The sequence below is a fragment of the Epinephelus lanceolatus genome, chromosome 15, assembly GCF_041903045.1.
Source record: "Epinephelus lanceolatus isolate andai-2023 chromosome 15, ASM4190304v1, whole genome shotgun sequence".
NCBI classification, from domain to species: Eukaryota; Metazoa; Chordata; class Actinopteri; order Perciformes; family Serranidae; genus Epinephelus; species Epinephelus lanceolatus.
In genome coordinates this window covers 9,411,522-9,434,930 of record NC_135748.1, presented here as the reverse complement: position 1 = coordinate 9,434,930, position 23,409 = coordinate 9,411,522, and the positions used below count along the sequence as shown (strand labels likewise).

Below are 23,409 nucleotides of genomic sequence, written 5' to 3'. Positions count from 1 at the left end.
AATCTAACGTGCAGAAGTTGTTCTCTATCGTATTGTATGATAGGGCTTGCTAGAGCAGTGTGCATGTTGCAAAAGAGTTTGAAATAAATCAAGAAAAAGAGCAAGGTTGAGGAGGAGCTCAGGGGCCATCCTATGCACCCTCTTGCTGCCAACTGATCAGTTTGATTAGAGTCAAGGATTCAAAGCTGAACGTACATCTCTTCTCTATCTTCTTGGCAGGAAATCAAAAGCAAACATGTTCCTGTCATGAATTATGCTGTAATGGAAATGCCCCAAAGCCTGCCTATTTCCCCGCGTCACTAATCACTAGACATGGCGCATTTTACCTCTCGTTGCTATTCACACAATAACTAACAGTCGGATTCCTCCCAGAAACACTCCCCTCCATATGTTCTTCATGTATCTTACTGCACGTTGACCAGGCGATACGTCTCCGGCCCATCTCAATGGATTTATTACTGCTCAGTCAGCAGGCAAAACATAGCAGTTTGTACTGCAGGGAGCGGCACATATGTATGAAAGAATCAACCTCTCCCTAGATCCCATCATTCAGTGAGGATTTCAGTCCTGCTCGCTGAAGGTGGAAGGGCTTTAGCAGCTTCTTCTGACAGGGTTGTGTTCTCCTGACATTGATCCGCCAGCTGTCTGTCACTTTGATTAATTTCTGCCGTTGGAGCCCTTGATTCATTGCACTTTCATCCCTTCATGCATTTCCCCCATTACTGCGTGCTCTCAAAGGTTTGTGCATTAATTGAAAGGGATTAACTGATACACTGCAGATTCTCTGACTGATGTCATTTCATGGCTTGCTCACTTTATCTCTGCAGCACTCTGTGAAAGACAAGAGGAGAGGTTTTGCAAGACAAAGCATTTAGAAAAGAATTGTAAGGATCTATTTGTGATGCTTTATAGTTGTACAAATCAAGCTAATTTGGGTCAGGCACAGTGACACGGAAAGAGTTCACACCCTGGTTTAATCAAAAAACGACATTTAAGTGCAGTGAAAAACGACATTTAAGTCCAGTGAAAATCACCCCTGGAGAGCAGCTGGGTCAGTACACAGGCAGCGGAACATAAGATTTTAACAAGCCTATTGCAGATACAGTATGAAAGTCATGCTCACCAGAGGATTTGTTAGGAATGCTGACTTTGTAACATCTAACCTTGAGGAGCTGCTGTGTGTGTAAGTGAGAGAGAACTGCTTGGTTTAGGAGCTGTCTTACAGGTTTTCCCCCTTCATACTGTGTATTTGATGCCTTCTGTTGTTTCTGAGTTTATCAGCCTTCACCTCACGTACCTCCACAACATCTCCCTGCTTCTCATGCGCACTACATAATGTTCAAAATTTCTTTTGAGCCTTTACACATTTTCCCTAATGTTGCAAATGCTCCCCTCCGTCGAATGGGATTGCATAATCGTCACATAAAAGTGCTTCTATGTTTAGTGACAACTATCTCTGAGGCTAAATGTATCAGTAGCGTGAAAGTGCACTGGAATGAAATGTCACAAAGTATCACATTTTGCTGATGAGTACGATCTCTTTTAGATGACCTCATCAACACCGCATCTACTGAGAAATTTAATTGTGTCAGTAAAGTGCTGCGCTTAACCTCGAGGCACTCCAAGGAGATGACAGAATCCCAAAAATGAACCAGAGTGATGCCAAATACAAAATAACTTGTGCTGTAAAATAATAAAATCCTCATTTCTTCTTGTAAATGTTTTTTGAAGGGTCGCTTTCTCAACCTGAACTGCAAGGCATATTATTTAGACATCTCTTGGCCTGTCTAGGGATGTCATGCAGGGAGGGGGCTTTGTCCAGGTTGTTTTTTAATAGATCTGTCAGGATTTTGTCTTCCTCTAGTTACAGTGCAGTGTTCTGCTGGGAAACCTTGGGTCCTGGCATTCATGTGGATGCCACTTGACATTCACCACCGATCCAAACGCCGTTTGCAGACCTATACCCCTTTTCGACTGTCATGGGCTGGCTTGGCTCGGCTTGGCTTGGTTTGGTTTGGTTTGGGCCATCAGCTCAGCACAGCAGGGATTTGCATTTCCATTACAACAGGGCTACCTACTTGAAGGTGTGTCTTTAACTGATGATGTTTAAAAGCAGCGAGCTGATGCTTGGATACAGTTCCTTGTCTACTCCGGAGAAGGTCTATCTCTGGCCCAGCTCAGTGTGGCATGGCGTGTCTAAACTGACAATGGAAATGCAAATCAGTGCGGCATGGCTTGACTCAGCACCACCCAAGTTTACAATGGAAAAGGCCTACAAGTTCACCTTCTAATGGTAACAGCAGTCCCATGCCGCAAAAACTGCTCCTGAATGGTCTGAGGAATGTGACAAAGAGCTCAAGGCGTCAACCTGGCCTCCAAATTTCCCAAACCCCAATCTGATCAATGGTACATGTCAGTACCCAAGAGGTCCTGTGTCCATGTCTCGGCAGGTCAGACCCAAGTGTAATCCATGGTGGGGCCTCTGACCTGCCGAGACATGGACACAGGACCTTTGGGGATATCCTGTGGTGTCTGCTATGGCCAGAGTTGTGTGGGTTGTGAGGTGGGGTATCAGCACGTCCCACACATGCTCGGCCGGATTGGGATTTGGGGAATTCCTGGACCCAAGGCTTCCCAGCAGGAATTGCATTGTAACTAGATAATCAATGTTATCCACATCACCTATCAGCGGTTTTAATGTGTGGCTGATCGCTGTATATTCTCAGGATGTTTAAGGATTCATGAAATGCCTCCATAACAAGGTGTCAAAAATCCATCAAGCTCATGAAAGAAGTAATTGCATGTAATGCAGTACAAGTCTTACCACATAAAGTAACTTTACAGAAGTAACGAGCAGCTCGAGCTTCTCTTTGCTTCACTGCAATATATCTTTCAATCTTTTAGACCGCTCCCTTCTAATTTTGACCTCTACCCTCCGCCAGGTCCAACTGTTTTGAAGTCTTCTCCTTGGATGGAGCCAGCACCAATATTCTTCAATTTTGCACTGCAGCAGAAAGCACTGACTGGCTCCAAGCAATATCTACAAATATCAATGACTTGACACAGGAGAATGTAAGTCCATCTTTAAACATTAGAGCCTTGGATCTTTCCGTGGGTCTTTATTGAAAAAGAAGGTGAAAAGAAAATTTTCACATATTTGTGATCATTTTAAAGATGTGAGTACTTGAATGAACTCTTATGACATCCAGTGACTTCACAAGGGAATAATTTGGGTATAATTACTGGCATGACATTAAGTAATGTAGGGGATATATTTTATGTAAGATTTCCCAGTTTTTTACCCTGCTCATAGGGACTGTATGTTATTCATGTGGTGGCTGGGGTGGACTTTATTTTCTTTTCTATCTTGACCCCTCCCTGAAGCTACAAATGTGTTTCCTTGAGCCTCCCTTAGTGACTGGTGGAAAATGCATGACCCTCTCTCCACCATAAATAAACAGTATTTATTTATATTCACACCAAGTGTAGGTATTGGGGCCAATGCAACGAGCAAACAGCATGTGAGTGAGAGTTTTCACCAAAACAAACAGCTTTTTTCTTTTTAAGCAAAATGCAAATTCCCCTTAAAAATCACATCATTACACAAGTATGTGTGCACTTCAGCAGAATATGGGTGCATGTCAGCCAGCCGTCATTGATTCTATCACACAAAATCAACATAATTTAAAAAGACTACACACCAAACGCATGCATTCACAAACACAGACCTGCACAAACACACAGCGCACACACAGCTGGCATTAGCAACATGTACATTTAAACACTGCTTTCTCAAATAAACTGTACGCAACAGTGGAAATATCAGTGACTTGGCACTGGTTAGATTCAACCCAGTCTCACTCTGAAGTCATTGAAAACTGGTGCTTGGTCAGTGACTTCTGGCATTAGACACCTTTGAATTAAGCTTCCCCGTCACATCATCATGATGCACAGCTGAGTGCAGTTACTGTTTAATGGTGCCTGGCGGCATCGGGGGAAACGTGGTGAGACAACAAAGAAAGTTACGGCACTGAAAGTCTGTGTAGGGCAGGCGGGAAGGGTGGTGGAGGGGTCCAGCAATGACCGATTTATACCTGGGAGGCCGGTGTCTGCTTCCCATGTGATAAGCCAAACGCTGTTCTTTTTTCCTAAACCCAACCACGTTCTTTTCTTGCCTAAACCCAACCAATTTGTGTTTGCTAAGCGTAACCAAATGCATTTGTTTTTGAAGAAAAAAACCCATCAATTTGCGGTGCTGTACTGACGTAGTGCATTTATTTTGAAGGAGACTGTATGCTGTATATTTCCATCAAAAACAGAAGTGTATTTTGAAAACAGACAATGCAAGTAACAGGCTGAAATGACACGGTGTCCCAAAATGTCAACAACCAGCACACCCAGGGTACCTTGCACGTCATATCTTGACATGGAAAATCCATGACCAAATGTCGATATGTGAGTTGGTCGGAGCGAGAATGTGTTGATAGATTTTAAAAACATACCCTTTGACAGGGCTGCATAATTAATCAGATATTAATCACGATAATGATTTTGGTGTCCCACAATGAAATGAATGTAATCGGCTTTGATATTGACGTTTGATATGCATTCTCTGCTCACAAAAAAGCACCGCTGCATATCAAATCGAGCGCTTCCTAAACTCACAGCTCCTTTGTCTGCAAAAATGATGAATAATAGTGATAAATAACTGTGATATCAATATTGATCAAATTAATTGTCATTTTCACTTTTGCCATAATTGTGCAGCCCTACCCTTTAATGTTAAGAGTTAAAAAATAAGTCCTTGAGTTCAAAATAACCTTGTTTTTTTGCTATTGTTAGTATACAGCAGCACAGAATGACATGTTTTTCAAAGGATCTGGTCAGTGAAATGGTTTATTTTTAGCAAAATGTTAATTGAGACATAGAATGAAGGGATTTGATGACTGAAGCCTTTGATGTGCATGAGAGGTTCAAGGAACGTCAGAATTTTTTTACAGTCAGTGGCTGTGATAAATGGTGTCATTTTGGCGATTTTAAAGAAAACATGCTTTTCAAACCCAACAGCAGGATTTCTCTCCAGTGGTAAAAAATATTTCACATGTCTCCCCTGTTTTGCACCACCTCCTCCACCCTTAAAGATAACAAACAGTCCCTTAGAGCATCCAGTATATTACTGTATAAGCAACTGTATTTTTGTGGTCATTTTAGTACCCACAATGGATCGATTATGAGTTTAAGGAATTACAAATTTTATCCCCTTGTGGTCTTTTAAAGTTGATTACTTCATCTTAATAAAGAAAACAGAGAAACATGTAATAAGTATGTTTTGCCCATACAGTAGTTGTTGCATGTATTTCCCCTGTTTGATTTTTCACAGCCACACAGACTACAGTGCAGCATGGTTTAATACAGCCTTCCTGACAAGCACTCGTTGAGTCACAGTGGCACCTCTCCCCCTCTGCTGACAAAAAAAGAGCCTCTCTCATACCTAATTAATGACTGCAAAGTAGTCATTCGGCATGTGCACTTCTCTCTCTCATTTCCTCCTATTTCACTTTGATTATTGCACTGATGATGTGATGCATTTTTGGTAAGGATGCAGACGTACTGTATGCCCGTGCTCGTCGATTGCACAGCTGCCTTTTTTAAAAAGTGTGATTAATTCATGCCTGCATCACCTAATTACGGACGTTGGAGTGTGATTGCTAAATGGCCAATCAGGATGTAATTGTGTGCCTGCTTTGGGAGAGAGCGGAACTTTTGTTTTAATGACCTACAACCTTTAAATAGCTGTGTGACACCCTTGGGGTCCCTCGTGTTTTTAATGTGGATGACTGTCATCTGGCAGGGTGGAGCACTACTTGATGCCGTTTGATGTTCCATCACAGAGACTAAAACAGAAAGAACTGGGCAGCTTGTTAGTGTCTAATTATGTAAGGATTTCAGGTGATGATTTACCTTCAGTTTGTAACTGAGGCAAGGCGAGACAGGAGCGCAGCAGATCATGCTGAGTGTGATATGCTGACACATCAGGGGTCCATTCAGTCTGAAAATGTTCTGCAATGGTTTGCAACATTTTTCATCATCGTCACCTCCAAGACACACAATGAGATACACAAGCGGTAAATGTTGTCTCTGAGACTCTAACTTTATACTTTCCTGGAGCCTCAAGCTGGTTTTCACATTACATGTTTATGTGTGACATCCTGGGATTGAATTAAACATGACACCGCCAAACCATCTCCCAAACTTTTTGTTTTTCTGTTGACTGTAAAACTTCAAATGGAGAAAAAAATAACTTATATGATAAACATTTATTGACAACTGTGTTATACTGTATATGTGTTTAGCTATTATTTGTGCATCACTTATGGTGAAATTCTGATTGATCTGGCACCTGAGTATAGTTAAACTGTGCATCTAACGTTGTACCGTCCAAACAGGCCCCTCAGGCTAGTCTGGGTCTTTTAACTATTCCAGAGTCCAGGTTAAAAACAGAGGGTGATAGAGCCTTTGCAGTATTCTGGCTCCTCAGCTCTGGAACAACATTCCACTGAGTATCAGGTCAACTGACTCTGTTATCTCTTTAAATCCTGCTCAAAACATACTTTTGCAGGAAAACTTTTCCTAAGAGCAGATAGACGACACAGCTGTGTTCTCTGGCTCCACTGTTTAAAAAAAAATATATATATATATATATATATTATGGTTATTTTATTTTACTTTATTTATATTTTGTTTGTATGTGTATGAATTTGCATGTGTGTTTGCGTACATATATGTATGTGTTTATGTTTATGTAGTATGTCTATATCGGTGGGGAATTGATCAATACAGCATATGATTAATAATAATAACAATAATAATAAGTCAAATACAGTACTCAATTACTTGAGACTGAATGAATAATTAAATTTGATTCAACTAATATTAGCCATTATATTTGAAGTGTTTGAACATTCTCTGGTGTAGCATTTGGTGTAGCACAAAATTTCATATGTAGATGAACTATAATATTGATTGCCTTGTTGGACTCAAATGGTGAGCAGAGCTAAACCCATTGGCTATATGAAATATTCATAGATGTATGAATAAAGAACACTTTAATCAGTTTCTGTTATGTTTCTCAAGCCCCTTTTACACTGCCAGATTTTCAGCGAATGTTGCGCCGTTTTGCCGGCAAGCTGTGAGCATTTAAACACACTTAGCTGGATTGGCGAGTTGATCCGAGGTGCCCAATTTTCCGCCTCATAGGGTAGTCATATTTGCAGAACCTTTTTGGTTTAAACAGAACAAGGCGGCTTTCTGCCATGGGAGGGGCTGTTGATGACTTGTGGGAGAAGCTGTTGATGGTGCCGCTCGTGCGACCTACTGGCGGTGGATAAACAGGAAACAGCTGATAGCAGGAATTAGCGAGCAGCTAGTAGCAAGAGGGAAACACAAACCTGACAGACACTGTAAAGATGTGCAACTGGGGAGACAAGGAATTGTGCACCCTCCTTGCCCTCGCAAACGAAGATGCCATTAACCGTCAGATGACGGGGACGGTGAAGGACGGGCCAACTTAGGAGAGAATCGCCGAAGGACTGACCAGCCGTGGCTTCCCTCCCACGTTACTGTTTACGTCACACGCTGAGCTACACATTTTGTTACTTGCACACGCCCCCCATTGCCCCGAAAAAGGCACATTCTGTATGAACAAAAGTAGGCAGGCGGCATTTTGCCGCACTCCCTGATTTTGTTTTTATACTGCCAATGCTGAAAAAAGACTGATTGGGCTTTCCTGCAAATTTGCACAATTCCTGTTTAAAAAGGGCTTTAGATTCACAGTACCTGTAGTTTTAATCAAAACGCAGCAAAACAATATAAATGGGTGTGATGATGTGTATGTAATCACCATGTAATGACTATCTCAACAGTTTTGATTCCCGGGTGTTTTAAGGGGTCAGGATATTTTTGTCTAATAATATATTTAATAGAGCTGTATAATTGTATATGCCACTGACTGTTATCTTCTTCTATCCTCTTACAGATAAAGATCATCAACAAATACTGCTCCTCAGATGATCAGGTATGCTGACGATGTCCTTACTCAACATACTGGTTTACAATATCTTTTTACAAGCAGATACATAATTGTAGCACAACACTGCTGGCAGTGCTGGTAGAGATGCAGACAGGATGGCTTAATATTCCGAATATGACAGTGTCCTGAATTTGATACAGGTCTTGTGAAAACCATACTGTTTGAATATTCCAAATTGGGCCTTATTCTGAAGGTAGCATTTCTGATTAAGACATGTGGGATGTGCTGGTATTATTCAGGTCGTAGGAGCTTTTTGGATATGTATACAGTACATTCAGAATACGTGTCTTAATTGGGTTCTTTACCCCAATTAGCAACTCACTGCCTCTTGCCTGTTTACGGTCAGCTCTGTGCATTGTCATGAATGATTTGCACAGAAACCAACTCACCAAGAGTTTGAAAGGCTAGGGTTGAGATGGATGCCTGACAGAGATGCCAACATTTCTGGTCTGAAGGAGAAACACATCTAGTTTACTTTTAAAGATTCTAAAAGACTTTAATATTATATAGATATTAACAGGTTTTTGGATATGAGCAAATATTGTAATGCTGGCATTTTCCAAAAGGAATTAATGAATGAGGGACAGAGGGAGGCTGTATTCAGATGGTTGAACAAGAATGCCATCAGTGGAAAACATAAAAAAAAAATCATATCTTAATGCAAAGAAGCAAAATGGCACAAGCTGCACCAGATGTTCCACTTTTCCACATTTTGAGGTGATGACGGTGGTGACAACATGTTAGGGCATATTAATCTGAGTATACACAGCTGCATGTAAAAAAAAAAAATGGAATATTCATTGTCATTAGCCTTTTTTTTAATAAGAGCATGTATTTCAATATTTTGAACATGTGAATATAATCAGTGATGCCTCAAAGGTGGTGTTCCATTTGTCTGTCCAGAGAGATTTGATGGAGGTCACTGTTCAGGCTGTTCACTCACAGCCTCACAGCCTTCCTTGCAGGATATGTTATACAGGTGTACAGAATCACATCATCTGGATACAACTGCAGCTGTCCTGCCAGCTCTAGATTCATCCTTAAACAGCCTGGAAACATTTTTGGACTCAGTCAGATGACCAGAAGGAAGTCAAGAACAGCATGTAGAAATGGTTGTGTGTCATTCGTTACAAGATTTAGTATAGAGTGCAGCAGATGAAGCAGTACAGTGTATGAAGTATAGATTTGCTGCATAGATGAAGGCAGAGAAACATTCCGAGACATCTGAGATAGATAAAAGGTAAATTGCTGCATTGCAGCTGTGACTGCAGCCCCACTGCACGGTGGGGTATTTTTTTTAAATGTATCCCATCAAAGATACCTCACTGTAGTTTCTTAATCCCTTTGACTGTGCACATTTTGCTTTTTTTGTCTGTTGAGTGAGTCTACTGTGTATACTTTTTTAAAATCATGAAGTGAACTTGAAACAATGTCATCCTCTACATCTCTGCAGATTGTTCACATGGGCTGGGCATGTGAAAGCCCCGAGGGCAGCGCCGCTTGTAAGACTTCAGCATTCAAGTTCCTGGCACTTAGAGGACCATATTTTTATATCTTCAGAAGTCCCCCGGTAAGTAGTCTTTGTTCATTTTCTGATTTTATAAACTTTTCGTTTCTCATTCATATCTCTATAAAATCCTTGAAAATAATTAGCCTTAATTATGAGCTCATTTGAAATGGTTTTGTCAAAAATCCGAAGCTTATCTCATTAGTTCACATAATTTACACTCAAGCAGGTGCAAATGATTTATTCATACTGTGGATTCAGCTCAGCATAACAATATATTAAGGGCCTTATTGAAAGTGTTTTTGACGGTAATAAGTGTGATGATTTTATGCTGCCGCTTATTGAACTGTGATGGTCATGGTCTGTGTTTTTGAAACAAGTTGGCAGCATCTGTAAAATACTGTATGCTTCATTTATTATTGAATAAGTGAAGACAGGCATGCAGTAACTGGTGATGAATGTATATTTGTTGTGAGAGTGGGTGACTGTTATGTGGCAGTGAAACAAGGTCATTATTATACACTATTATTGTTTTAATTTTTACAAAAATATGTTAATGGAATCTGTCAACACGTGTAATAGTGGATGTACTGAATTACCAGTTAAGCAAGATTTGTATTTTGTCTCATCTGAGTTTAAGTATTAAGGGTCCCAGTGCAATGCAGGTTTGTATTCCAGCTAAACTCTGTACCAGCTGATTTCACTCTAAGGCCTGGTCCACATGAGCATGGGCATTTTTAAAACTGAACTTTTTTGGCCTCCAGTTTTAAAAAATCTGCGTCCATACGAGCGGTGTAATAAAAATACCTCCGTCCACATGACACCGCAAATTCCACTATCAAGCAATGTAATACACATGCCAAAGCAGTAGGTGGCGATATAACTCCTAACTGTAAGGCCATTGTAGCCAATCAGAAGGCAGTAAAACGTCATTACCGGAAAAACAACAACAAGCGTACTATTATGCAGTAGGAGCAGTCTCCGTAATAGCACACTCTTGCGCTTCTGTTGCTGGATGTGGTTGAGTAGCGTTAGTTGTATGATATAGCCACAAAGTGCTGATATGGTGCTAAATAGCAGCAGTATTTTGTTTAGGTCCATCCTCAAGTCATCTCTCGCACACACTGGATCGGGTAATAACACAGCTGTTTTCTGTTTACGTCGCACACTGTGACGTCATACAATGGAGACGAGACAAAATAACTGCGGTTATCCTGTCCACACATGACAGCTGACACCGCACTTTTCCACACTTAGTTCACCCTGGACTCTGGTTACAAATAACTCCGGTTACAGGGGCCCAAAACTGTGGTTACGTGTGGATGAAAGGCCAAACCGTAAGCAAAGAGTCACGATTTAATAAATACCCGCGTTGGTGTGGACAGCCCCTAATCGCAATTATCTGTTATTATATATGTTAGTTTCAATTATGATTTTGGCTTCCCATTAATTATGACAACAAGAAAAAAAAATCTAAAAGATTTTTGTGCCACATTCCTTTATGTAATAATGCACTAGTTTTGTCTTATGTTATTAATCCAGCGCACCCCTTTCCTTAACAGTTGTGCACTCAGTGTTGCCAAGTTTGCCATTTTCTCGCTTGTGTTTAATGACTTTTTTGACTCCAAAACAAGTCGAAACACATGCCAAACGTCCACCGAGCAGAGGCAAAGTGCGGCTCGCCACAGTCATTCCATTTATCAGCAGTGGGAAGTGTGTTCATGCGTTTCAGATGGGAAGAAGTTTTTTGTAACACAGGTCAACATGTCACAAAAGTGACATGACTCTGTACACTAATTGGCTGCAGATGTTCTCTGATTGCAGTTCATTCCTAAATGTTAAACTATCCCAACATTTAGATTAGATTAAAGATTAAAGTTCCACTGATTGTCACACACCTGAGTGTGTGAAATTTGTTCTCCGCATTTGACCATCCCGAGGGAGCGGTGAGCAGCAGCGGTGCCACGCTTGGGAATCATGTGGTGTTCTAATTCCAGCCCCTGATTGCCAGGCAGGGTGGCAATGAGTCCCATTTTTAGTCTTTGGAATGACCTGGCCGGGGATCGAACCCACGACCTCCCAGTCTCAGGGCGGACACTCTACCGCTAGGTCACTGAGCTGGTTTTTATTTAGTGGCACAGAATCAGACCACAGCAGCTTGCTCAGCTCAGAACAGCCGCCGCAGCTTTCCAGCAACATTGCATGGCAGCTCGTCACAGGCTGCATTTCGCTGCTGCTTGGTGTGTTTTTAACATTAGTGATTTTATTTGTAAAAAGCGACTGGTAACAAATTTGGCAATTTATTCGGACCATCAGGAAAAAAATCAAGAAATATATTCAAATATATTATATTGTAATTAACATATCCTCTCTGCCAGTGACATCCCCACATACATCAGCTATGGAATAGCCTGCCCTTAAGCCCTGCCAGGACCCCACAATACTATAATGAATATTGAATGCTGAATATTTAATTTATTTATTTATGGACTTACTTATTTTAATTTTATTCATTAAACATTACTCCCTCATTATCACCTACTTCTTACCTATACACTCACACACACACACACACACACACACACACACACACACATGTTTGTATGTGTATATATGTATATGTGTATATATACATATATATATACATATATATATGTACATATATATACACTAGTCCATACCCATTGAGTGCACAGTTGCCCACATACAGTTTCACATGGTGTGTGTTTGGGATACAGGTCATAGGAAATTGCAGATTAAATAGTCAACTGAACCCATTAAGAAGAGCAATGTATTCAGACAGAGTTTTTGTGAATTTGATACGATCGCTTTATTGAAAGTACAGTAGTACCATTGCCAATAGTGGGATAGTTAGTGGGCTAAAACTGTACATTAGTAGCTGAGGTAGCACGTTGAAAGGCAGATAGTTAAAGTGTTTATATGTTGTATTGACTTAAAAGTGGGGCACACTGGTAGAATGACTGACTGACTGACTGACACACTGACAGTTTCCATGATTATGTACAGCATACCATACCATGACTTAGTCATACCAAAAATTTGAAAAAAAACCCAAACATTTGGCCACAGGGGGAGCCACAGCGATCAGTCGCATTTTAGCCATTTTTAAGCATTTTTCTGTTGTTATAGCGCCACCCAGTTGCCAATTAGAGTTAAATTTCTCCAGTCACCTTGAGGCGTCCTGTTCTACATATCTACCAAGTTTAGTAAAAATCCATATGGTGGTTAGGCCTAGATAAGAAATTAGCTCTCTAGCGCCCCCATTTTGTTTGATGGGGTCAATAATGGAGGGGTCCCCTCAGATTATGTGTGGTCATATGCCTACAAAGTTGCGTGGTGATGGGTGAAACCTTTGAGATGTTATACACCTTTATGTGATGAGCCACGGCCTCCGCAATATTCAGTTTTAGTAAGTTTTCCAACTTTTGCCAAGAGGGAACTTTAGATATTGGTCCCTAGATTATGTTCACCCAGTTTCATGCAGATCGGTCAAACTTCCTAGGAAGAGATCGATTTGAAGTGTTTTTCAAAAAATTCAAAATGGCGGAAAATCTATATAACCGGAAGTTATGGGTTCTTGGGGCAAATTTGTTCCTCATGAGGAGAGGCATCTCTGTGCAAAGTTTCATGTCTCTACGACATACGGGGCATGAGATATGCCCATTCAAAGTTTGCAATTTCAATCGGTTGCTATATCATCATTATATAGTAAGATAGTAAGATTATGTCAATATAGATTGACTACTACGTAGTTTACAGTTAACAAATGTCCCGACAAGAACAATTGGTAATAAATTAATTTAAGTGACAGTAACCACAAAATGTTCACATTGTCCTTATTTGGTTGGCTTTTCTACTTTGTATAAGCCCTATCAAATTCTGTATGTCACCTTGTTTTGCTTCTTGTGTATATGTATTTTGTTCCTGTAAAGTCACCACTGTTTCAGATTGCATACACTTAGTAAGGTAATGCTGCTCAGAGTAATTGCAGTCTAGGACTCATCTGCCAACAGTGCAGGTTCTTTCCTTCTTCTGTTGCACTGTTTATATTTATATATTACTATTAGTATTTAGTTGTCTCATTTCTTTTTTTTCCTTTTTTGTTTTTAATTGAATCATATTAAAGTTTGAAAAAAAAACACTTAAAAAGGCACTTTTTTTCCAATAAATGCTTGATGATTCCAAAGTCAGTGAGTAATCACGTTAAATAATTGTGATCCCAATATTGACCAATATAGCTGTGGTTATGATTCTTTCCATAATTGAGTAGCCCTACTTTTTTATGTTATCTGATCCTACTGATAGTTTCAGCCAGTTACTGTTTTGGATTGCAAATGCACTCTGTCCTTGCTGACATTCCAAACAGTGTTCCCCACTGTGACAATGGTGACAATGGTGACACTGTAGGTGCAAGATGTATCTCATCATCAAAGTAACCAGTTACAGAAATGAATGCCCTCAAGGTTTTTATAGCCTCAATAATTAAACATTTTAACAACACGTGTATAATACATTTAATGAGTTTTCATAACAAGCATAATGAGGTTTTGCATGCTGATGTCAGTACTTATATTTTAGACTGCAGCCTATGATTGGCAGTATTAAATATCCAGTATTCATTGTCTTCACATTGGACCAGATTTGGCCAGAAACATTTAGTGAGGACCTCACAATTTGTACTCTTTCCAGGGGTGGAAAAGCCTCTAAGCCTGTGGGTTTTGTACAATAGGATACTTAATATCTCCACTGACACCCGACTTTAATTAAATCCTTTTAAGGTTAGCTTGTCAGAAGACCTCTGAGACACAGTATGTTACCTAAATTAAATATATTCTGCATTGTTAACACTCAACAGATCGAATGTGCAGTGAAACTAAAACTTCTCTGTGTAATTTCTAAAATGTTTTCTATCTACAAGTGGCCTGAGAGAAATCCAAAGTGGCCGACACTAGCCATGAGATGATATTCAATGCAGGTCCAGTGTCAGCTTAAAATGTTTCCGCCAGACTGCCAGGGCCAGTGAAAAGAGGAATGTGGCCTTTTGTGCTGTGTTTGTTTGCGATATGACATAAGCTCTGTTCTCCCATCAGTATAGAAACCACTGTAGTCCAAAATGGGCCTCTTTCATCTTCCTACTTCATTTGGCAAGTGTTTCCGCAGGTTAATCATGTTTACTCTCTGGACGCTGTGATTAACAGTGCCACGGTGAGGTGTGCACATTATGAGTTGTTGAGTCTCTGTTGGCCTGTCCTGGCTCCTGTTTGGAGAGCTTTTGTCATACTTTAACACTGTTTGACAAGCTGCTGTGGCTCACCTTTTCTGTTTTGAAGGTTCCGAGCAGACTTTAGTGTGTCTGTTTTTCGCTTCTAAATCTGAGCAGGTTTTCAATCATATTCTAAGCTGCTGTTTTGATCCTAAAACTATCTGTATGGTTTTGCTTGCAGCCACTAACCACAAGTGTTCTTTAGTTTAATAGGATGTGTGTTTGGCCCACTAACGCAGCAGCTACAGCCCATGCACTCAAAGATGTGGTAAAGTTGAGCGCGGTGTATCTGATGGTCTTAGCAGCTGAATGCTTCCATTCACATGATGGGTATCAAATGAAGGTATCAGATGAAGTACTCTATTGTAGGGATTGACCAATTATCGGCCGATATTCAGCATGTTTCATAATAATCGGCATCGGCTCTGAAAAAACCATATCGGTTGATCCCTGCTCTATTGTTATTGGTATCTCTTCATTGGTAGCTATATCATAATGTTTTAAGTAATACCCAGTCATACCTTTAACCTGTAACATTTTAAGGATCTTTTCTCAGAAGAGGGACCTCTCACCTTGTGGCCATGGTGGACAGTGGGTGCCCCTGAAAGCTGAAATTTAGTATCTCAATGATGCTGCTTCCACTGCAGCATTTCCTTTGACCCTCCACTTAAATCAGGAAAGCAGACAAGGTTGATTGGTCTATAAAGATTTCATGAATGTGGGATTAGAGCCAAATAAGCCTAGTGCCCGAAATGCCCTTTTCCCCTTCAACCTCTTCTACTCTAGCCTCCCTACCATAGACCACTTTTTGTCTTTTTTAGCGGGGAAAGGTGATCATTTGGGGGACATAGCAAGTCAACAGTATATGCCACATAGAAGTGTTATACATAACTTGAAAGCAGGGAACCTGAGGATTAATTTGAGTTTCAGCTCAGCATGGTGTGTCATGTGTAATAAACATTGTGATTTAAAAGAATAGACCCAGAGTAAAAACACCCAGTCCCTCTTACTAGCCAAATGTGGCTGCACATTTTGACAAAAAGATGCCTGGTCTGGTTGCCAAGTAGTTCATATTTAAGTTCTTTGGATGTATAATCCAGGTTGTTGGCTACCTCAAATTATGTGTTTGTTCCTCGATTACCCTGTAAGTTATTCATATTCCTTTAGTCCGTAAGGGTCCTCAGATCAAAAGAATCAAAAGGGTTTTTCATAGAAATTAATCCAAGTTGTGAGTATTGTTTTAACAGGATAAAGTGGTGTTGTGTCGGTATGCTGGGTGCTGTAATCCTCGAGTGTTGTAACTCTCTCTCTGTGATGAGCTGTCTGTCAGAGCTAGATCAAATTAATGATTCATAATTTACATATTATGTGAAGCCTAAAAACGTTATATATATTATATATAAAAAGTTATATTCATACTGGTTTAAATGAATTATTTGATTGTATTTCCCATCTTTGATGAGCAACAGTTTTGTGTGAAAGGAATTAAGGGCCTGTCCCATATAGACACTTTTCTAAAGTATAGGTCTGTTGATTTCAGTGATTTAAGCAAATAATAGCCTGGGCTATTAATTTAAGTTTTACAGCGTGTCTCATAAGTTGTTGCATCAGTTTTTGAGTTGGTACCATTTGTTACACAGATTTAGTGCTGAATTTAAGAATTATTTTTACTACTCAAGAACTGATGGTCAAAAATCCTTCCAAAATACCACAATAAGAAACTAAGACCTTGAGGATCACCACAGAAAAACCCATGCTGTGATTTAGTTTTCAGAAACTTAAGACCTTGGAGATTTCTGCAAGAACTGCATTTTGCTCAAGATCTTTAGTTTTGTGCTTGTGTGGCATGAGGATGTGATTATCCTAGAGGTCAATATAGATCATTTTATAGTGAGGTCAAGGTTCAAAAAGTGATCTTACCACAATAAATTGCCTAGGGGCTACTATAAAACTGGGCTCATTGAATCCACAACCCCTTAGCTTTCCAGTCATACCCAATTTATGCTATTCCAAGACTGTTTGTGGACCCCAGTATGCAGAAATATTCAAATACAATATAGAACCTTATTTTAAAGTAGATATCTTGGGTTGAGATTTCAAGGGACCCCTGTGAAAATGGTCCTGTTTGTTTTTCCTTTGCTAGTATTTGGAGCGTCACTCAAGGGCCCATTTATACTCCCTTTATGTACGAAAATAGATACATCCATCTCAGATGTAAATGTCACTGCCCTCATACTTCCATGCATTCTCTATGATGGCATAGGTACAGCTACTAAATGGCACTAGAGGGCAAAGTCAAAAGTTTCAGGCAACAACAAAAAAGGCGTCAGACCAAAATATATATTGCGACATGTGGACGGAGAATTCTTTTCACTATACTACCAATTTGTTCCACTCTGACATTTTTTAAATGCTTTCGTCGTCTCCTACAGTCGCATCTCGCTTGAACTATGCGCCCCACAATTTCTGGTGGTACTGCTCCTATTGTCCCTATTTGTAAGCTTTCAGAAACGTGTACAAATACGGATGAAATGAACAAGTTGGCATGACATGGTTGGTACCGGTGGATTCCTTAGGTCTTCCAGTTTCATATGATACCAGTATCCTCACTCTAGCTTTAAAATTCAGACCGCTACAGCCTCTGAAAGATGGTAATGTCGGCCAAGGATGCTGGCATCAGTGGAGTGGAAGAGGTTTAAGATGCATCATAGTCTGGGTTCTGTGACACGGTGCTAAGAGGGTCGCCCAGCTGTTTCTCAGCCAGCAGTCCATTTACTCCAGAGAATTCTGCCAACTCTGCCCTTTGACATCCCAATGACGCTGTCCTCTTTGAAAGAAATAGAGTCCTTCATCTCACTCGGATAATATGGGTGCTTGAGGTAATTCTTATATCCATGAGTAACGCAGGTGAACATCTATTATGTGTCTGCTTTGGACTGACACATTGAAGTTCAATATTCTCCAACACTGGCTCACAGATGACTACCTTCTTTCCTGTATAAACTAAGATAGCTGTCAGTATGGCAAATATTGGCCAGTCCCTCTCTACATTTTTGCTGCATGTAAGATTAGAGCTGGGAACTCCAGTTGTTTGTTTCCAAGGTAGGGACAAGAGTCTGGCCTTGTTCAAGCAGGGACTCTCAAACTGAGCTTGTTGATACCATCAAACAGGCCTGTGTGGAGGCGGACTCTCTTTTGTTCTGCTAGGGGCATCACCACAGCAAAGATAAAACCATCAATGTTGGCAATCTTTCAACAGCATTGTGGGTGATGCCTGTGTTTTCTCGTGGGGCTAGTGATCAATGTTCTGTAGGAAAGTTTCCAAATGTTGTTGGATTCAAGTGGCTGTTGGCTTAAACATCTTACTAATGTGCATATTTATCTGTAAGTAATCTGCTTTGATACATATTGCTCTTTCTAAGCCAGCATCAACATCCCTGCGAAGACACTTGTTAACATAAAGGAAGGGCCTTAATGGACCATTATGTGGTATCAAAGTTGTCTAAATGCTGCAGGAAATGTCTCTGATGTCTCCTTTGAGCTGAACATGCCACAGGCAATGACATCGGAGATTTTTACTGATACAGAGACTTAAGTCTCTGAAGTTGAAACAAACTAAAAAAATACTTTTTGTGCCTTAAGCTTTAACAAAAAAAAAGAACATCACTAAAGCCCCAGAGCAGGTAAGAGCATAAGTAAACTGAAAAGAGAGCAGTTGCAGGAATGAAAAGTATTGTTTAACCTGACACAGACCAATTAAACAGGACTAACAAATCATGTTGACGAGGTGTTACTGAAAGAAGTCATCAGCCATAATTCTAATGGACTGCATTAAACATCATGGATGAATTGTGGAGTCATTGAAATGATGCTTCCATGAACTGAAAGCATTATGCAGCTGCTGGGTTGTGAAATGCCAGACCTGTCCTCAGGCTTTTGTTGAAATATGGCAGCAGCCAATATCCCTGAGGTAGAGAGGACCTGAATATGTAGCAGGGTAGCATTAGTGCATGTGCTTTAATGAAACACGCCCCAGAAAATAAAATCTACTGAGAAGCCTCTTGTCTGTCTTGGTTAGTGTGCATGCTGTGTAAAAAATGTGGTCAGTGTAGCATGCTTCAAACTTTTTAGCATAGTCATTCATTTTAACCTGAGGATATTTGAAGCACCACTCTAATGATTCCCTTACACCATAGCTAGATATGGTTTTCCCTGCTCAAGTCCTGGATTTTAAGAGGGTGACTTAGGTAATGTGAAAGCTGTAGTCATCCTGTAAAACCTGCATAACTTAATTTTACATGCAAAATTTGCCAAAGATTAAAAAACTAATTACAGGAGAATAGTTTTGCTCACACTATAAGATGAAGAGAGACATGATGATGTTAAAATCTGGAAACTGAGTAACATGAGAAATTTTAAATTGCTATTCATACAGATATATAATGAATGTTCTTAATTTATTTTCAAGTAATGTTCTTGTAGTTTAATTAAAGGAATACATCACCTCCAAAATTATCATTTGTCTTTCAGTTGCTCACCTCGTGTTATATTAAATTCGTGAAACTTTGTTTTTCTCACATGCCTCCAATGTCAATGAAGAATACAAAAGCATAGAGAACTTTTGATCAATGGAAGTAAATGGGGGCCAGAGTTAAGAACAGCAAAACTATACTGAAACATCCATTGACAGACTGTCACTCAATTCATGCAGTATAAGCCAAGTCTTATTTATCCAGTTGTATGCTCAGTGCTTGCCAAACATGCATTTTAATTAAAACCTTACCATTCAAAACACTTTCTCATAAACAGTCTCACCAGATGACTAGTATGTTTGGGCATGTTGGTGCCTTGACCTCTGCTCATGGACTCCATTGATATCTTGCATATGAATGGATAAATGAGACTTGGATTATACTGCATGAGTTGTGTGAGAGTCATAGAATGTATAAAATATTGGACACAACCACTGTGACGTCATCCGTCACCCCTCACCATCTTGCTTTTCTGAAGCCAGAAGTGGGCATTTTTGGATGAGAAGGTAGCGATATCCCTATCGCAAGTTGCTAGCTTAGTTAGACCAGTACATTTACAGCTATAGTTAATTTTGATAATACTAGTAGCATGATATGCTACTTTTCTCTCACAAAAAAAACAAACAAACTTAAAACCATTAAAACAAAATGCACTTACCAGAAAAATTGAATATCCGACTCTAGAGGATTTTTAGTGCAACCAAACAGTGAGCAGTGTTTAAAGGGGCAAAAAGCGAAATCGTTTCACCGCTAGGTTTGCTGTTGTGCGCTGCCTGTAGACCAAAAATAGTGTGTCATGAGCCACTCCTCCCTCTACCTCTGCTCTCCACCAGCCCCCACCCCCCACCCACCCACTCGCCTCGTCTGTGCAGCCGAGCACCGCAGCATCTCCACGGACTATCACATCCAGACGGTCCCGGTGTTTCTTCCGCAGGCTCCGCTTCACTCAGCTTCACTCAGCTGCCCGATAAACCCGCTGCTTCTTCCCACATTAACCTGAATAACAAACCAGGGCTCGGTGCTCGGTTGGATCCAAATGGAGAGCTGGGCTAGCTGGGAGGCTAGCAGAGGCTAACTGGCTGTGCTGGCAGCTGAGTGAAGTGGAGCCTGAGGAGGAAGCACCGGTTAGCCCCGGTTTCACTACAGGCAGATTCACTCACCACAGGGGCGAGGAAATAAAACCTAAACAGCCAACTTAGTTTGGCTTAATTTAGCAGTTAACGATGTCTTTCACTCACTTTCAGTCTCTGCTGTGTTTAGCTATTTCCCTGCTTTCCTGTTAGCGTTAGCACTAGTCGGCTGCCACGCTAACATCCCTACTCTTCTCCGTGAGCCCGACTCTGGCTCACGCAGAAGAGTGGGGGGGGGGGGGGATTCACATGAACGTACATGAACGCGCAGCTGGACCGGGGCTGGAGATCAACACAGAGAGAGGGTGTGTGAGGTCATGCTATACTCCAGATGAAATTACACCTCTAGTTCTTCACATAGCGATTTTTTAATTCCTTCAATCTAGAAATGATGAATTTCGCTTATTGCCCCTTTAAGGTGACAAAAACGTTACAAATAACTTTAGTGAACTGAAAAAATAAAAGCTACAGCAATGCCCATTACCTGTGAATCTGGCATTAGGCCAAGGTTTCGCTACTGACCAACTTTGTCGCCATGGTAGTGACTTGTCAACGGAAGGTACCCACCTGTCACTCAAAGTGACCACGCCCTTAATTATGCATGACTTTCAGCCTTAATAAAATGCAAGCAGGTGAGTTATATAAAAATTTAACCCCCTTGCAGTTGTCATGAATGTTGAAACTAGCTATAGAGGCCCAAACCATTTTTTGTACCCGGCAGTAAACATGTTTATTTCTGCAGTAAAGGTGGGCATTTTAACATGTCTATGGGGACTGACTCTTTTTTGGAGCCAGCCTCAAGTGGCCATTTGAGGAAATGCAGTTTATGGCACTTCAGTGACAGCTCCATTTTTCAGCACTGGAGGTTGCTTATTGGTGAGAGTTTGGAAACACATGTTTTGATATGGTTTTGCTGTTGGTAAACGTGGCCATCCTTTACCTCAATTCATCAAGAATTTTCTCTATTTTTTGGATTCTTGATTTTACAGTGGAGGCATGCAAGAAAAACAAATTTTCTTCACAAAGTCAAGGTTACAGGGTGATTAACAAATATGATCAGTATTCCTTCAAACCATTTCCATCAAAAGTCACCTCTGTGGCGTTCTTTTATCTGTCTTCCTGAAAATATGAAATGTGTTTCTAGGGTTTACTCCAAAGTCTACTATAGCTTCTTGGTTAGAAGTTAACAGTTATTTTGTGATCATCTTTTAGTTAGCATTGAGACGAAAAACAACTTACAGGAAAATTTACCCACGTGGCAGACTACATGATTACAGTTTGTCATCATTGTAACTTTGAGTCCATGATATCACATCGCAGTATCTCCGTAGGCTTTCTTCTATTGTAAATTATACAATTTTAGCTGTTATCTCTGCTATCTAAAATTAGTTCAGTTTCCTCTGCCCTGCTGGTTTTACAGCCATGTCAGAACTAGCTGCAGACACTCGACTCACCCACGGACTCACCCCATAGGTCATGGACATTTTGACTTGTCAGAACAGGGAAAGCACATGTGTTACTAAAACTGTAACATCAACAATAGCCTGTTCGATTCAAGTGTCCCAGTGAGCTGTGACAGAAAGACAGCGAGCCAGCACAATACCAGGACTCTGAAACTGAAGCAGCTTAATGGAATTCACTCATCAATTTTATTTTTTACACCTGCGCACTTCCTACTGTGACAAATGTATTCTGGATTCTTGGTCATTTTTGTCATTACAGATGTGAATGTAATTTTGAGTGATTAATGGTTTGAATTTTCATACTTCAGAAACCTGGAATTCTCATTTTACACAGCTCTCTAAAGAAAAAACAAGCTGGATTTTTTTCTCTGTGAGGTGCTCTCCTGTGCCTGGTTGTTGTGTAACTACAGTAGCACTGTGTGTCTGTACATTGCTGTACATGTTACACCATTGGGACTCTTTAGTCTTTGTGGATAAGCCAAGCGTTACGGTCTTGGTGTAAATTTTCTACCTGTGCAACAGGATAAATCCATTTGTTCACTAACACTGGCAGTCATCCAGTCATTCACACAACTAAGCTACTACCTAACTTTCATATGCATTTAGTATTTGGATAAGGAGGTGCTGTTAACAAGGGTTTTGATTCGCTGCCTCTTCATCTCTCCCCTCTTTATTTCTTAGATCAATGCAGCTGACTGGGGACAAGCTGAAACAACATATAACCTCTATGAGGTTCTTTTCAAGGTTCACAAGGTACGTTAAGAGCACTGTGCTGTGATGTGCATCTGAGATGTTCAAAATTTGATCACTGCAGCTTTCATCTTACTATAGGTGGATGCCTTTTCTCTTTCTATCTGATAGAGCAGTGTTTCAGGGAGTGTCCTAAACAGGGCTCTCTTAACCTGAGGAGATATTCCTGATCTGCAAACCAGGAAATGTACCCACTCAAAGCTTTATGTTTAACTTGAGAATTAAGGAATTTATTCTTAATTCCACCCCTGAATTAACCCCCCCGCACCCCCCCCCCCCCCCCCCCCCCACCCCCCCCCACCCCCCACACACACACACACACACGTAATAATTAAAATTTTGTGTCACAGCTGTGGATGGCAGAGGACTGCTGGCTTCAGGCACGGCTCTACTTAGGGCTGGAGCATTCGCCCGAGCAGCAGGACAGTGAGTCTCTGTGCTTCAGTATTCTGGTCGGCCACGGCCAGAGCCACACCTTCAGGGTAGAGCTGGCCACCGACCTGGCTATCTGGGAGAGGTCCTTCCAAAGAGCTGTCTTCTTGGAGGTGCAGCGAATACGAGTGAGTATTTCCATATATAACATGCAAATGTTTTCTGCTCAGCCCACCTGTTTTAGATGTTGTCAGTTTTTAAAATTTGCTGAATACCACTCGG

The 23,409-nt window shown here is 40.6% G+C and overlaps 1 protein-coding gene across 1 annotated transcript in view; it reads left to right on the top strand.

Moving 5' to 3' along the window:
• sntg2 (syntrophin, gamma 2) overlaps positions 1–23,409 on the top strand; it is a 158,107-nt gene that overhangs the window by 97,438 nt on the left and 37,260 nt on the right. The window contains exons 10-14 of the mRNA XM_033642235.2: positions 2,943–3,072; positions 8,036–8,074; positions 9,543–9,659; positions 22,687–22,758; positions 23,106–23,315. Coding sequence (XP_033498126.1) covers positions 2,943–3,072; positions 8,036–8,074; positions 9,543–9,659; positions 22,687–22,758; positions 23,106–23,315 — 568 coding nt within the window. The remainder of the gene's footprint in view (positions 1–2,942; positions 3,073–8,035; positions 8,075–9,542; positions 9,660–22,686; positions 22,759–23,105; positions 23,316–23,409) is intronic.